We start from the raw sequence: 16,846 nt of genomic DNA on the forward strand, positions 1-16,846 counted from the left end.
CCTTCCGAAACAGCAGAGACTGACCACAGCTAGAATGGAGAAGGGAGAGTTCTTTTTGGCAGGGCAAGCTGCAGTCCCAGGTTCTGCTGGGGAAGCTCTGAAATACTTGATTGGATTGCCTTGTTCCTGCTCTCAAACTTCTGAACATCACAGACAAAAACCAAAATTTTTTGCTTCTGGGTCAGAATCAGTAGGCTTGTTTCAGTATGGGGCACGGATTACCACTGTTAATTTGCCAGTTTTCCAATTTCTTATTCTTCAGGTTTTCAATTCTTCAGGTTTTCTGTTCCTACAGAAAGCTCAAATGCTGGTTGCACTTTGATGCCTCCTGGCTTCTCCCTGGGCACCTTCTAAGGTCTATTGGTTTTTGTCTTCTGATACAGTCTGTTGTTTCCTATGGGATATATTATGCCCTGCACCTTTCCTGCCCAAGTTCCACTGCCTGCTGATTTCAGGAGGCAGCTCCTGATGACCCAGGTGAACCTATGCTCTACCTCATTCTGTTTTGGTCTAAAGCTTGGAAATGCAGGTTTTTCAGACTTTCTCCTTACATGAATCAAAGAACAGTGTACACACAGAGCTGACCTAGAGATCACTGAAGCCACAAGATGGATTTTCTCATGACACTAAGGAAGAAAATGAAAATTAGGTTAGTTATCACAGATAAATATTATTTCACATAACTTATTTTAAGTATTTTTTGCTTTCATTCAAAGAGGTAAAGACACTTGACAAAGTGAGAAAAAGCCAAATAATGCTTTTCTTTCCTTTTGTATTCCTTTTCAGGCTCCATCTATGAAATGTTTGGAAATGAATGCTGCCTGTCAACAGGAGAAGTCATTAAAGTTATTGGCTTCAAAATTAATAAGCTCATAGCAAGTATCTGTGAGAATAATGAAGTCAGCCGGTTTTCAGCCAAAGTGGAATTACCACTAAATTTTCCTGGTACGGTATTTCATCAATACATGTTTTTGAGGAATCATAACCCTGAGTAATCACCTTTGTTAATTATACTGTTTTGCTGTCTTGATTTATATTTTTTCGACGTTACAACTCAGCTGTCAAGGATACAACTTTATCAGATGGCACAGGACACAATGAACTCATTTGTAAATTTCAACTTTTACGGTTCTTTTCAAGCCTGGATAGAAATTATTAATGTTATAGTGTTTGGTAGTAATGCTTTCTATATTTCAGGTCACTGTGTAAGAACTACTACAAAAATCTTCTTTTCAGTTCTTACAACTTTGCAGAATCTTGTCTGAGCTGAAATCTTCCTTTCTGTGTGCACAGACTAAAATTTCTTTATTATTACTATATTTTTATTTTATTATTTTGGTTATAAAACATTTTTAATGCTTTCTTACATTTTGTTTTTATTTTAATGATTTATTTTCATTCCAGTGGCCAAAGTGGCTGCTCTGTGCCTGGAAGAAGTATTAGAGGAAAATGGATGTGGTTTTCTGATTAAAAAACACTTCAGTTGTTCCACAGAGAAGTCCAAAAATATTCTTATATTGGTCTTGAAACTTGGCATGTGGTACTGACTTGTTATTTGAAACAGATCTTCCTCTGTTCATGTGGCCTTGTTAGGGAGAGCTTACCAAGCACTGTACCTAGTTCATCACATGTCGTATTTATTCATTTTTCAGTTCTGCTCTCATCTCAATTCCTCTGCTGTTAGGGCCCAGCTGTGTTAAATAGGGAAGTGATTGGAGTGCAGAGGGAAAAGTGCTGGACTGTGATTATCCATGTCTAGGTTAGGAAACTGATAGAAAAAGACTGGACCTCAGAGCAGGGCAGAAGCATGAAGATTTGACATGCAAAGATCAGGGACTGGAGTTGTTGGTGGAGGTGGTTACTGGCACCAGAGCAGGACTACACTCACACAGAAATAAATATGTAGGGCAATTCCTATGCTGAGATTCTTGCAGGCAGCAGAGGTAATGGGAGCCCCTCAGGGAGAGGAGAGGAGAGGAGCGGGCTGGAAAATAGCATGAGGAGGCCAGTGGGATGTGGGAGGGAGCCTGTACAGTAGGAAACACTGGGACAGAGCACACACAGGACACAGCAGCCCTCAAGAGACTGCATCCAGAACTCACTTTGGCCAGCAGTCTAGCTAATGCACTGAATGAGACTACAGTTTTGTAGATAAAGCAGAATGTAAACACTTAATTAACACTGTATTGTACTGTAAGCACATGGGAGGTTAAATTGACACTGCACAGGGAAACATAATATGAGTGTTTTCTAGTGTTTGAGTGCTTGACTTAGTAACCTCATAGATGTTCTTCTAACATATTGCTGGGCATGTGAGAATCTGTGCACATGCATAATATATATATTAGGTTATACCACTGCCCAAACTGGTACGTGCTTTTTCTGCAGAGGGAGACAGGACACACTTCCTGAAGCAAATAAAATGTCAAAGCACATGGGAATGCGATGTTTCATCTGAATTCCACGGGAAAATACCTTCTACCATGCCTTCATTTTCCATCTCCAAAATACAGATTTCTCTCTGAAATAGTCCTATATATCTTTTTCTTTTCCCCGGAAGATCCTCAATTTACTTTCATGTTTTTCTTACTCACTGAATCAGAACCATTTGTATGACCACTTATTAAAAGACTTTTTTGGAATGCCATTTTCAAGTGCTAGTAGGGCCCACATGTAGCGATCAAAGACATTTTAATTATCTATGGCTATCTAGAGATATTGAAGTACTGCTGTACTGTGAACTCTCAAGATACTTGGTATTTTTCTTGAAATCCAAGCTTCTTTGCTATTATTAAAATTTCTTCTACCTCTAAAATATTTACACATATAGGAAGTAATATTCTAAATCTTGATTGGCAGATGACTTAACATTTTAAGCCTAAAATATCCAACACAACTGAGTGATAAAAATAATCCTATATTTATTAATGTTGAATCTCCTGATTTTTAAAACACAATGACTTGTGATTTTGGGTGCGTGAATCTGGATTTGTTTGTATTCAAGTGATCAGTTTAACAACCTGGCACGTGGATGTTGTTGCCCTACTGAACACATTTTCAAATTCGGTCTAATTGCTACAATTTGTATGCATTCTTATGAACTTTCCCAACCAGTGTTCTAGAAAACTAGGGTTTTTCCACTAGAAAAATAAACTCAGAGTTCATTTCACTGAAATTTATCATTATCATACTCTATATGACATGTATTACTGCACACCAGCACTGAAGAGGGGCATAACAACACTTCTTATTAGCCCAACAGGGACAACTGCTCTCATTTCTCTTTTTATGTACTCTTACACATTCCAGAGCTTTTTTGTAAGATGTAAATGTCATTTCTCTAATTCAGTTCTTAGCAAAGAATGATTCTGCTTTACAAAGTCAAGATGTCCCGGTCTGCTTTTTCTCAACCTTCTTCCTTTTCACTTTATTACATACACATGCTAAGCTCTGAATGAAACATCATATTAGAGCATTGCTGGTTTGCCCCCGTCTCCAGAACAAAGCACAGAACCAAACCACAGATGATCTTTTTCACACTGCCATTGACTTACTTCAATAAAAATATTCACAGGTCTCTAGGAGGCTGGCACTGTATTTACATTGCATGTACAGCACTCTCTTGTCAGCGTTGATGCAAAGAAATCTGTTGCTTTGATGTTATTTTCCATTTTCTCTCTTGTGAGTTATCATTTGCATGTGATGGGCTCATGTATCCTTTCACCATGTGCACGTTGGCATAAGTAAGTAACAATTCTATTTAGGTTACTCTGGGGACAGCATCTCTGCAAGTGAAGAACTGGGCTCACTGGCTTTAAATAAGCCTTACCCTTTGTCTTTTTGAATGCATTTGCAATCTACAGAATTCTTTTTTTTCCTGCTCTGGCAAGTCACATCCTTGATAAAAGCCTAATCTGCCCTTTGCATTAGAGAAACCACTGCAACCGCAAGTTCACTGTATTATTTCATTTGATCCTCATTCTAATTTGTTCTTTTTCATGCCTCGGAGGGCCAGGCTGTTCTTTCTATGCTCATACACTGGGTAAAATGGCTACGTGTAACAGCCTTTTGAACTACAATTTTCACTAACAAGTTAGCAGACAGATAATTTGCACAACACCTGAACCATGTGCCAGCACAGTTTTTCATGTTGCTCTGTTATATTCCTTCTTCTGCCAAAGTATTGCTGGACTGTCCCTGTTCTCAGGGGGTCCCAGGCAGCTGCTGCTGCTCATTCCTATGTGGTCTGACAGACATAGCTGAGCACAACTGTCCCTTTGAGATCTCAGCCTCTGCGAGCCACAAGACAAGACACTTGCCTATGGCCATGCAGCACATACATGGAGGAATAGGGGTTAAGTGCTAGAAGGCTCTTCAGGATAGGAGATGGAGAGAGGGCCTTTGAGGCAGGGCGGGGAGAGGAGGATGCTGGAGCAGAGGAGGTAGCAGAGTGCATGGTAGAGGTGAGGGAAAGAGAAGAGTAGCAATCTAGTCAGCTCCAAAGAAGTTGGGAACTGAGCTCTTCCCAGTCTTTTGCATTACTTTGGGGAACTGAAACTGCTAGTCAGGGACAGAAGGTTGTCATGGTTTAACCCCAGCTGGTAACTAAGTACCATGCAGCTGCTTGCTTACTCTCCCCAGCCCCCTCAGTGGGCTGGGGAGGAGAATGAGGGAAAAAGGTAAGACTCATGCATTGAGATAAGACCAATTTAATAACTGAAAAAATATAACAGTAATAATAACAAAAATAATTGTAATGAAAACGGAAGAGAAAGAGATAGGAATAAAACCCAAGGGGAAAAGACCCAAGGGATGTACAATACAGTTTCTCACCACCTGCTGACCAATGCCCAGCTAGTCCCCAAGAAGCAATCAGCAGCTCCTGGCTGTCACAGCATTATCAAAACTACCCAGCTACAACAAGGCTTTTACCATCCCATACCAGGTTAACTTCAATAAGTAGCTCCCACACCTTGCCTCAGCGCAGCCACCAATACCCCACAAGGTTTCAAAAGTTCATCTACTGTCCGTGCTGTTTCTTCATCCTCTTCAGGCCAGTCCACCCTGCTTCTTGCCTCTGTTGCATCTGGATTCTTCTTCTCCAGGCTCCTCTTCCAGCCAGCCTCTCCTTCATCCAGGGTGCGGGCTCCCTCTGCTTCCCCCAGGCCTTTCTTTATCCAGTGCTCCTCTTTCATGCCCCTTAGAGCCATTTAACTACTTAGCAGGAACCAGCCACAGCTGCACATTATCCACGTCAGCCAACCCACTGCCCCTGACGCCAGCCCACAGCTGTGTATTATCAATGTTAATTAACCTGCCCTCATTCCTCTACAATTCCTCTACACCTGGCAAACCCCCCCAGATTATATACTGAGCATGACATTCTGTGGTATGGAATATCCCTTTGGTAGTTGAGGTCAGCTGTCCTGGATCTGTTCCCTCCCTTCTCCCTGGCAGAGCATGGGAAACTGAAAAGTCCTTGATCTAGAGTAAGTACTACTTAGCAACAACTAAAATGTCAGTGTGTTATCAATATTATTCTTGTACTAAATCCAAAACACAGCATTGTACCAGCTACTGAGAAGAAAATTAACTCTATCTCAGCTGTAAACCAGGACAAGATCTTTCTGCTGTTTTTCTTCCTTGAAGGCTACTTGCTGGTATACTAGGTGAGCCTAACTACTGGCTTTCTCAGTTTTCTGTGGGGAAAAAAGGAAAAAAATAATAACAAAAAGGATACTCCTTTCCTTCAGGACTCTTAAGACCAAGAATGCACAGTCTATAAAGCTACAGGGAAGTATACTTTATCAGCCCATAACCATTAAAAAAAGAGAGCTGAATATACTGTTCTGTAAAAAGGTGGTAAAAACATCTGTCAAAACATGCTTTCCTCAGCATTAAATGGGTGATCCTTGGGCTATATTTTTTCACCCATAACGATTCAGAGTCCCAAATCCTCTCTCTCTAGCAACGTGCATGTCAATGCCTCAAACTTTTCTTGGAAATGATGGGCTGATTAGGCTTGGGGCTTACTAATTACCAAATTATGGCTAGGTAGACACTTCACCTAGAGATATACCCCTAGGTGCAGAGGGTTCATTGAGTGTGACAAGTATTATACATTCCTGTAATAATTATGTATGCATAGTTATTCTTGTCTCTATCTGAAATTTTCCCCCAAACTATTGGGCATCAGTGCCCTTTGGTTGTAGACCAGATTACACTTAGAAAGTGCATCTATGAGCCATAATGCCAGCTCTCAGTAAACCAGCTGGACTTTTTTCCAGGTTTGCTATTGCCATCTGTCTTTCTCCCCAGTAGTCCATCAAGCTCTCTTAGGGAAGTCTGAGTGAATTTAAATCAGTCACTTTATGATTTATGAAAAAGTACAAAAATATTTGTGTTTGACCTCAAAATGTCCACACTTTAGCATCTCAAACTTACCATATGTCTCCTACTCTGGATATTTCCTTGCTGTCTTAGGTTTGGAAAACATTTGGGTTTGTAATTTGATTCATATCGATTTTAGTAAGGTTCTGAATGGTTCCAGAAAATATTGTTTGGGGTTTGTGTTTTGGGTTTTCTTTTTTGGGTTCTTTTTAATATATGTCATAGCAAGAAGACCATTTATGAGAAAATACCATGGCAGATTATGGCAGTTAAATAGGACCCACAGTGGTTTTCACCCATCATACCAAAACAACTTTTTATATATTCACCTATTTTCTATATAGAAAGAAGCATATTGAACTTAACATACTCATAAGCATGCCCCTGCTTCGAGAATCATCAATACAGAAGCTAAGCACGCAAGGCCACATGGCTTTTTAGTTGGCTATGCAAGCATTCTGTTACCGAAATTAAGAAAACCAGCAGAATGGAAGGTGAAGACTTTTCTGCTCCCAACTCCGACAAAATCAGTCTGCCTGGGCCCATGGGGAAAATCAGTTGTCTCATTTTGTATGAGATCTGGTAATTATGCTTCCATGTGAAACCTGCTTTCCAACACAGGATGCTCATCAGTTTGTTGCCGTAATAACTGGCTTTCAGATAGCTCCATAGTCCCAGCAAAATTAGTAGAGCCTGAGTCTACTGTCAAACTCAGAAGAGAAGAATATTTATCATAGCTGTACATTGCCATTTTGTTGTATTTTCAACTAAGAAGGCTTTTTTGACATAGTTTGTGAAGGCTTTTTAATGCAATTCTGGATGTTTTCTAGGGGCAGTACATGTGCTCCTGTGTCACAGATGGGTAAACATAGTTATTGCCCTTGGGATACATCATATGTAGTTTGAATACATTTTTTAATGAAGAATATTCCTATTTGCTTTTTCCCAGCACTGCCAGAAGACGATGCCCATCTTGTGCTTGCAAAGCATGACACCAGAACACTGTTTAGGGGATGCTGTCTTTTCCGCAGTTTCAGTTTGTCATTGCTGCCTTGTCACTGTGATGTTTTCTAAATGCTGGTGAACCAGTTTGTCTTGATCTGCACTGACAGCTCCAGTGGTGATTAGGACTGCGGTAGCTAACTTCCTTAATAATTGTGTTAGAAAGGGCTGTGAGGAACATTGTAAATACTAGTAAATAAGAGGTGCGTTGAAATTGTACTTTGTACTTGAGCAGCTACATTCATGGATGTGGCTTCCTTGCAGACAAGAAAAAAAGCCTGGAGACTTTCCCACAGTGCTGCAGTGAGGACATAATACATAGAGGATGTATTTGCAAAAAGGTACTAATTTCACAGAGGAAAAGCTAGCTGTCATATGCACAACTGTGAAGGAACAGACTGCAGAAAGCAGTTACATAGGCACAACTAGTGACTATTTCTGCAGTAGATCAAATAGACTATTACTGTTTAGGCTGCTGACAAGCCCTCGGAGCTGTTAGTTCCCACAGTTACTAGTGGCATTACAGGATACCTAGAACCAAACATGCATAATCTGGTGATAAATTCAGTAAAGAGCTACTCAACAGACAGAATCTTAATAATATCTCCTGTAACAAGAAGGGTGTTAAAGCTGTGAAGTGAAAGCAGCAGGTTGTGTTACAGTGAAGCCAGAATCACAGTAATCTGTGGCCAAAAAAATATGGCTTTGTGGTGAGGGGAATGCTTTGATATATACTTTTTAAAGGATACAGTCTTAAGGAACCCCTGCTTCCATGCAGGCCCCTCCGTTGTGTTGATTGTGGTCAGTGGTGAAAGTTAGTAAGGGAAAAGGTATAGGAGAAAATAAGCAATTTGGAGGTTATTTTTAATGGAAGCAATCCCCCACTCTAATTTGTTAAACAATCCCACAGTCAGGGGAGGCCTAGAGAAGGGAGTGAGTGTCTTTTCAGCATCCATCAGGAACTGTGTTCTGGCAGAATCCCACCTTCCTGAGAGCCGGGTATCTGCTGGGTCTTCCTTACAGTCTGGTTCCCACAAGAAGAGAGCCATAGCCAGTGTGGGCTCAGTTCCCACACTGAATGACTGGGGGAAGTTGAATGGGACACATAAACCCCTGCAGACATGGCAGAAACCACTCATGGGAAGCGGAGCTGCCATGAAAGAGTCTCTAGTGCTGCCAAGCAGCACTCCTTGAGTGTCTATCCCGTGCCTTCTCCATAACTGGCAAGGTGGGAGTATTCCTTTACCACAGAGACACAGTGCCCTTTGTGTGGGCCAGGGGAGGCAGGAGTGTGGGACAGCAGGGACGTAGGATTTCTGCTAGTTGGCTTCAGGGGAAGGAAGGCGAAAAGGCATTGTATCTCTCAGGGAGCTTGGCTTCTTTGCCACTGTAGCTACTGATTAATTTGTGGCTAGCAAACTTGGCCTAAAAATAACCTCTACATTCAGTTATGTTCACTGGGAAGCAAGCCTTAGTCAATGCCTATCCCAGGAAACTGCAGCGTAATTCCTTGAGGCAGCATTCACACTGCTGTGCCTTGGGAAGAAGACAGCTGAATCACACAGTTTAGCTAAACCCTACTGTTTAGTCCTCTAAACCATCCACTTCATCTTCTGCTATGAAAACACTTATGCAAACGTAGAAATGCACACGTTTTTCTTGTGATGTGAACTCCTAATGAGACAGCTCCAAGGGGCATGACTAACATGAAATAATCATGTCCCTAGGGGATAGGGAAGCTCAGATGCAGCTTCTGCCTTGTAGAACTTGACCACCTTAATTGCCTTGTGATGGCCAGAGTGCTACAACACCCAAACTTTTAATTACTCCATCTGGTGGTCTGGACTATCAGATATGCTAAAAACTACTACTTTTGCTCATTCTTATCTGTAGGTGCTACTTTTCCTTTTGTGGTGTATATTTAAACATACTTGGTCTAGGAATCCCCAGTCTTGTGTGTGGAAGATATATAGCACTGATGTTTAGGCAGAAACATCCTGCATTTCACTGATCACAGTGGTCTTGCTCTTCTTCATACCATGTCTGCATTTATTTCTTAAGGGTTGTTTTCCTGAGAGGAACAGGTAAGAATTTAAGATGATTTTTCTTTTTTGTTTGGTAAAGAAAAATGTTAACATGGACATAAAAATGTTGGATGTCAGAAATTAGATGCAGAGTAGAAAGGGCTAATTCCAGCCACCTATACATTGTATCACATAGTTGATTTTATCTTCATAGAGTCACATTTCTAGCAACCAAACTATCAGCTATGAATTCTTTGATGTGTTTTGCTCCCCATTTTTATTGCATTCACAGTCTAAAATTTGTCATGACTTGCTTTGTATGTTTCCCTTTTTATGATGCAAGTTTTCTGTTCTTAGGTCTTTATAAAGTTGTGGCAGATAAAACTCCATATGTCAGCATTGAAGAAATTACAACAAGTGTCTTTATCGGGCCAACAAGATTTGGCCATCCGTGTTTCTACAGCCCTGAGGATATAAAACTGACAAACCTCACTATCAAACACGGTGAGCAGATCACCTTCAACTCAGTGGAAGAGGTCAATGGAACGATGTCTGTGAACTGTGGCATAGTCAGAAATAACCAGTCTCATTCATTTACTTTGCCCCTTTCACAAGAAGGAAAATTCTATGAGTGTGAAGATGACCAGATATACACCCTAAAAGAGATTGCAGAATGGAAAATCCCTAAGTCCAGAGACCGGATTGTCAAACTTTCCAATACTTTACACATATGGGACTCCTCTAATCCACTTCCTGAGAATTTTGATGGCTGCTTGATTCTCACACCTGTCTATGAAGTGCAGGCAGTAATGAAATGTAAGTAGGAATCAAAGTCAATGTTCTGTTAAACTCAGTATAGCAAAGTCCCCTTAAAGACACAAAACTTGCTTAAAATAGTCAGGAAGGATTCGGTTTGGTCAAGGATTCCTGATCTGTATTTGCCACTGATGCTAGTTTCAAGATGAAGAAAAAGAAAAATAATATTCCCTTTTTTATTCCTTTATCATCTGTTAATTCATATAGTTACCTTGCATTTCTTTCTGTTGCCATTTTATTAATCACTACATTTAAATCATTATTGCAAATAAAATACATTGCATAGTGAAAAAGCGCAGCTTAGGAATTCTGTTCAGTTCTCAGATTCTGTTTCTCAGACTTTGGCCACAGAAAAGCCACTTGATCATTTACGGTTATGGCTAGGAGGTAGAAAAAGCATATAGATATACATGTTGTAACACACTCAACTACTGTTTATTTTTCAGCAGAAAGCAAACTCATATTTTTTTACTCTATTGCAGAAAAAAATAGCGATAGAATATAAACAGAAAAGACTCATGGATAATTTCTGAAACTCCTAGGTTTGAGGAAACAGGAAGATATTAGAAAACCAATATATTTAAAAGGTGTAATTTGTGTTATCAGTTTTGATTAATATGTAATTAAATTATTTTTTCCATGTCACACTAACACTGTTCTGGTTGTTCCACCAAAACATTGAACCTGCTGGATACTGTTCTTAACAATGTCTATAACTATGTCTTACTTTAAACCTGGTTGTGAAATTAGTCATGGGAATAAAATTAGAAGGTGTGCAAGGGTAAAGACACACAGTGGAAGGCTCCTGAGTTATGGTGGCTTGAATAGCCGAGCTGCAGTAATAACCCATGTGTGCATGTGTAGCATAACCCTCTCTGAACTGAGATATCTACCTAAGCAAAAAAACTTAAGCTTAAGCTAAAATGTTTGACCTTGCTTGAGGACAGCCTAGGCAGTAGCTGGAAATGTGATGCAATTCTACTTGTGATACAACCATCCTGTTAAAAGTTTGCAGGATAGGAGCTTAACTCTTGGGAAGGTTTTGTTGTCTGTTACATTTACTAGAAGCAAACCAATGAGCTCCATAGAAGTGAAATCCTAACAGAAATATGCCATTAATGGGGATATCAAGCAAGAAATCTTTTCACAGTCAAGCTTTCTCTGATGATTGTTGTAAGTAAATGGATAAAAGAGAAAGAAGTAAAAGTGGATAAAGACTGTTAGCACAATACACTATAGCTGTTAAATGCTTATCATGAGACATTCAGCTGTGCTTGCTATGTGATTTAATGTATGAGTTCGGAAAGTATACCTTTGCAAGATAAAATACTTTGTTTTCTACAACACTAGCTACATTCAGGAATCTAGCCCATCTCCTGAAGCTGGGTTCACTTAGGTGTATTCCTATGCCTACTTAGATATCTGTGTAGAATCAATAAGAATTCCATGTTTCTAAAAAGCTTTCTGAAGGTTCAGAAATGTTTGGTATTCACTTGTCTTCCAGATATTCCAGTAAAAGTTGCATTTGTTGATTTCATTTTCTGTTTCACAGTGCGTTCAACATTTAAGCAGCATTAAATATGTCCTAAATAATTATTTAATGCAAACTTGAAAAGTAGGCTTCATGGTACATCATTAACTATTTTCTTGTGGACCATGAAAAACAGATTTTCACCATTTTTAGAAGACCTATAAATAGACACAAGCAAAAGTATAAGAAATACTATCCACGATTCAATAAAAAAGATTCCTGATAAGAGGGATAGCAAACTACATTTTCACAGGCTGTGTGCAGGAAGCCTCTATACTTCTCATTCTTAATAATGCACAAATTATGTGTGTGAAACTCCCTCAAATACCCATAGAAAACTTTCTTTTTCACTAGTTATTCCTTTTTTATTGGCTTCCCTTGTGTACTAAAGATGCTTGTCACCTGAAGGTGTCCAATAGGATAAAAGCAGAGCTGGAATAAACAGATCCTGGATCACTTATAAAAATCTGTCATAAAATACAACTGATACTGACTTTTAAGCGTAAAATATTGGTATGTCCTGCTACAAAGAAGTGTGAATCCAGGATATACTATCCTTGTGTGCGGGTCTATGCAGAATAAGTCTAACTGAAGAGAGTCCTTAATATTATTTGCTTGTTAAATCTTACTGCCCTGGTCAGTGATCTGTGATGTCACTGATTTGGAGCCAGATTCTTAAACAAGTCTTAATTGCATAGTCAGATTTGTGCTTGGAAGTTTTACATACAAAATTTTGCGGGTTTGGTTGTGATAAAAAAGTTGTTGCTCCCTGTCAGACTGTTAAATGCAATGGCATGGTTCTGATAGTGAATAAAACCAGATGCCACAGAAAAAGATGAAAGACTTCCACAGAGGACCATCATAGCAGAAATTTCTTCATTCATTAACAATAAGCTTAGACTTTGTTATACAAAGGTTTTGCCTTTTTTTCTAAAGTGATATTATTTCCTCTTTCTTATGAGGAAAGGCTGAGAGAGCAGGGCCTGTTTAGCCTGGAGAATAAAAGGCTCAGGGGGACCTTATCAATGCATACCAGTATCTTAAGGACAAGTATCAAGAGGACGGGGCTGGGCTCTTTTCAGTGGTGCCCAGTGACAGGAGAAGGGGCAACGGGCACAAACTGCAGCACAAGAAGTTCCACCTGAATAGGAGGAAAGACTCCTTTAGTCTGAGGGTGGCAGAGCCCTGGCACAGGCTGCCCAGAGAGGCTGTGGAGCCTCCTCTGGAGATATTCAAAACCCACCTGGACATAACTCTATTCAATCTGCTGCAGGTGAATCTGCTTTTGCAGGAGGTTGGACTAGATGATCTCCAGAGGTGCCTTCCAACCCTGACTGATCTGTGACTCTGTGACATTAATAATTATAAATGTTTTCATTATTAGATATCAGAATAACTTATTTCTCCCAGACTGGCCACAGCAACAACATCTGTTAACAACCTGTTCAAAAGCTATTTATTTGTTAAAAAGTTCCCTCCCCCCCCCCCCATTTCTTTGGAGAAACCATAAATTACTGTGAAATAAAGGAACAGAACTACATCTTGTACTCAAGTAAAAGTTGATACAATAAACAGCTGATTAAACTTGGAGGTGCTGTGAGAAAGATAGTGAACTTGATATTTTATCCTCTCCTTTTTTTAAAAATTTTATTTACTTGCACACATTATTCTTATCTTGTTTCTCCTTTCCTTTGTGAGGTCTCCTGCATATCTGATAGCCATATATCTCAAGTTAAAAATTATATTTTGATTGGCCCTATTAATTGTGCTGGTTTACATATGAATGTGCATGCCCCAGGGAAGGTATTTTTAGTATCTGGCCAACAGGCCATGTGTATTTTATTCCAACGTCAGTTTGAAAATAAAAATTCATGTATTTCTTTTTCTTTTCAGTTCGAAAGGACATAGTTCATATCCTCTCAGATCTAGATATCGAGGTCAAGGATATAACAGACTGTTATGATATTAGCTCTTTCCTTCAGCCACTGTCTTTGGAAGATGTATTTGAGAGAACAAGCAAGGAATTTCCTATGACTGCTGAAATAATGGACGGGCCTTCAGGAAGCCAAAAACCTTGTAACTTACTGCATACAGGGAAAGAGATCGTCATCTACAAAAAGTACCAGGCAACAAGAGTCCTAGCCTCTGAGATCAGAAGCAATTCCCCGAAAAGACATTTTTTAATCCCTATGAGCTACAAAGGAAAGTTTAAGAGAAGACCTCGGGAGTTTCCAACTGCCTATGACTTAGAGATAGCAAAAAGTGAAAAGGAACAGCTTCATGTTGTAGCAACTAAAGCCTTTGATTCCCCTCATAAAGAGCTTTATTCTGTTTCTGTTGGAGATCAATTTTTAGTCCAGCAATGCCAGACTAGTGAAGTTCTGTATGAAGGAAGAAAGAAACTCATAGATGTTTTAGCTTGTGAACAAATACTGAGTGATACATACAAGAAAGTGCTCCTCCCTATGTACATGGAAGGCAGCTTTGTGGAAGTGATTCATGACAAGAAACGGTACCAGCTTTCTGAGATTTGCAAAGAATTTCGTCTGCCTTTTAATGTCAAAGTGTCCGTGAGGGACCTTTCTGTTGAGGAAGACATCTTGGCTGCCGTGCCGGGTCTGCAGTTAGAAGAAGAAATCACAGACTCTTATCTGCTGATCAGTAGTGCCAGCAGTCCAGTGGAAAGCTGGGAGATTCCTGTATATCGTTTAAACATGTCAGTCCATTTGCTCAGCAAAGATGTCCAGACAGTCGTCCCACCTGTGACTAAGACAACAGTGGAAGAAATCAGCGACGAGCAATACTATATGGTGCGAAGATATGAAAACCAAACCCTTCATCCACCACCCAGGCCTCCCAAAAAGCCAACAACACTTGCACCAAAACCTGTTTTTGCAGTGCCTAGGCAAGGTGTGTCTGATGTACTACAGGCTCCAAAGGTAAGGTATCACACCTTGTCTTCAAATGTCTTATAAGCATAGGTCATGTTCTGTGGGTTTACAGTCTCCATTTCACTGGCGTATCCCTATGGCATGTACACAGATGGCTCTCAGTTCTCTTTAATAGGAAAATTAGCCATTATAGACAACAATGGCTAAAATCTCCAGTGTGTGTTAATTGATCCATGAAAAACAACGGAACCATGCCAACTCACAGCAGAAAGCTTGGCCGTATAGTTTTGTGTGGATAATCCTTTACTGCACCAACGCAAAAGTGAAGGGGAGAGACTTGAAGTGGCCGTGTTCAAATCTTTATTAAGGGAAAGCATATGTTTTCGTATTGTAAAGATAATATTGCTCAGCTGGAAACAGTAGAATTAAATTCACAGAAAGTCAGGTTGTACAGATATTTTTGACTATATGGTTTTGCACTTACCCAAGTGGCAAACAGATCGGAAGCAAAAAGGGCAGCTGTTTTAGAATAGCACTTGATGTGAAGAAAGAAGTGCCCCTTCTAGGACAATTTTCTTTGTGGTTAACCTAACACAATGCATTTGTTCATAAATTTTTGTGTTGGATCTGGCTGAGATGGAGTTGATTTTCTTCACAGCAACCTGTAAGATATTGTGTTTTGGATTTGTGGCTAAACCAGCTTTGATAACAGACTAGTGTTTTGGCTGTTGCACAGCAGCTTACTCACAGTATCAAGGCCTCCTCTTTTTCCTAGGCTGCCCCACTCCTAGCCAGTAGGCTAGGGGTGGAAAAGGGGTTGGGAAGGGACATAGATGGGACAGTTGACCCCAGCAGAACAAAAGAATATTCCATGATGTACCATGCCATGCTCAGCAATAAAAACTGAGGGGGTGGTTGGTATGGGAAGGTGGCCATAGCTCAGAGGCTGGCTGGACATCAGTCTGTTTGTGGGAGGTGGTGACTGACTGCCCTTGCATCACTGGGCGGGGGGGGGTCCTCTTTTACCTTCATTTACTAAACTGCCTTTATCTCAACCCATGAGTTTTCTGGCTTTTGCTTTTACTATTTTCACTCTGAAGAGATCATCAACTTGATGTCAAGGGGGAGTGAGCAAGCACCTGGATGGGTGCTTAGCTACTGACTGGGGTCAACCCACCACAATTTTCTTGCATACATTGAAAGAATCAAAGAAAAGCATCTTGATGGACTTTAATGAGAGATCAGGAGATATTTAATTTGGGTTGCAGTTGTGGTCGTGTGCAAATACAAATTCCCTACAGGGGAAGAAGGAAAAACATTGGAAATACTTTCAGGTCTCTGTACTGTGATTTTGCTGCACTTTAATTGCAATGTAAGTAATGGAATTATATTTTGGGGAGTTCAGGAAAATTTATTTTTTTGTGTTGCTATCAAATTAAGTTCCAGTTGTAGCTACCCTGGAAGGGGAGCTTTTGTGAGTACCCCTCCTTGCCCGCTGAAGGTGTTCCTCCCCTGAGTGCCAATTCCAAGCCTACACGCAGGCCTGCAGCTCCACATAGTCTGGGAGATGGTTACAATAGACCATAGGAGGAGTGAATGGGTAAGGCAGGTCACTCAGATAAGGGTAATACAGCAAAAAGCTGCATAATTTTCTTGTGTCTTTACGTGTACTATGGAAACTTCTTTTCTGCTAATTTGTACAGCAAACTTTGCGGCAGCTTTTAAGCCATCCTGTTAGGCTAGGGAGGATACGCAATAAACTGGCTCCTGGAGCTAACAGGCAAGCTGTCAGCCTGGTACTGGCCTGGGGTGCAGAATTGGGAAAGAATTCCCTAAAGTTGTGTTTCAGGTGAACCCATACCCTAGTCAGGAGGACTCAGACCTCCTGCAGTTACTGATAGCTGTGTGGAGAACAACAGGTAGATGCTCACTCTAGACTAGACATGCAAAAGATAATATTTTCCTGAAGTGAGGAGGGAACAATAAGGGCAGCAGAGGGATGATCTGAGGTTCCTTTGCACATCCATGAGCCAGAGCAACCTTAGACTGCAGCTGTCCAGACAAGAAGCACATTTAAGTAGCCTGTTCCAGAAGACATTTTTTTTGTCACATGCTTGTTATAAATAAGTAATAAAATGCTTAGTTACACAGATTTGTAAACCTCCTTCCCTGGAAAGGTGACACAAGTAGAG

At 40.3% G+C, this 16,846-nt stretch overlaps 1 protein-coding gene across 1 annotated transcript in view; it reads left to right on the plus strand.

Moving 5' to 3' along the window:
- The window catches only part of THEMIS (thymocyte selection associated), an 83,922-nt gene that overhangs the window by 14,557 nt on the left and 52,519 nt on the right, over positions 1–16,846 (plus strand). Inside the window, exons 2-4 of the mRNA XM_040599361.1 lie at positions 787–945; positions 9,774–10,232; positions 13,657–14,702. Coding sequence (XP_040455295.1) covers positions 787–945; positions 9,774–10,232; positions 13,657–14,702 — 1,664 coding nt within the window. The remainder of the gene's footprint in view (positions 1–786; positions 946–9,773; positions 10,233–13,656; positions 14,703–16,846) is intronic.

This window comes from Falco naumanni, chromosome 6, assembly GCF_017639655.2.
Source record: "Falco naumanni isolate bFalNau1 chromosome 6, bFalNau1.pat, whole genome shotgun sequence".
NCBI lineage: Eukaryota > Metazoa > Chordata > Aves > Falconiformes > Falconidae > Falco > Falco naumanni.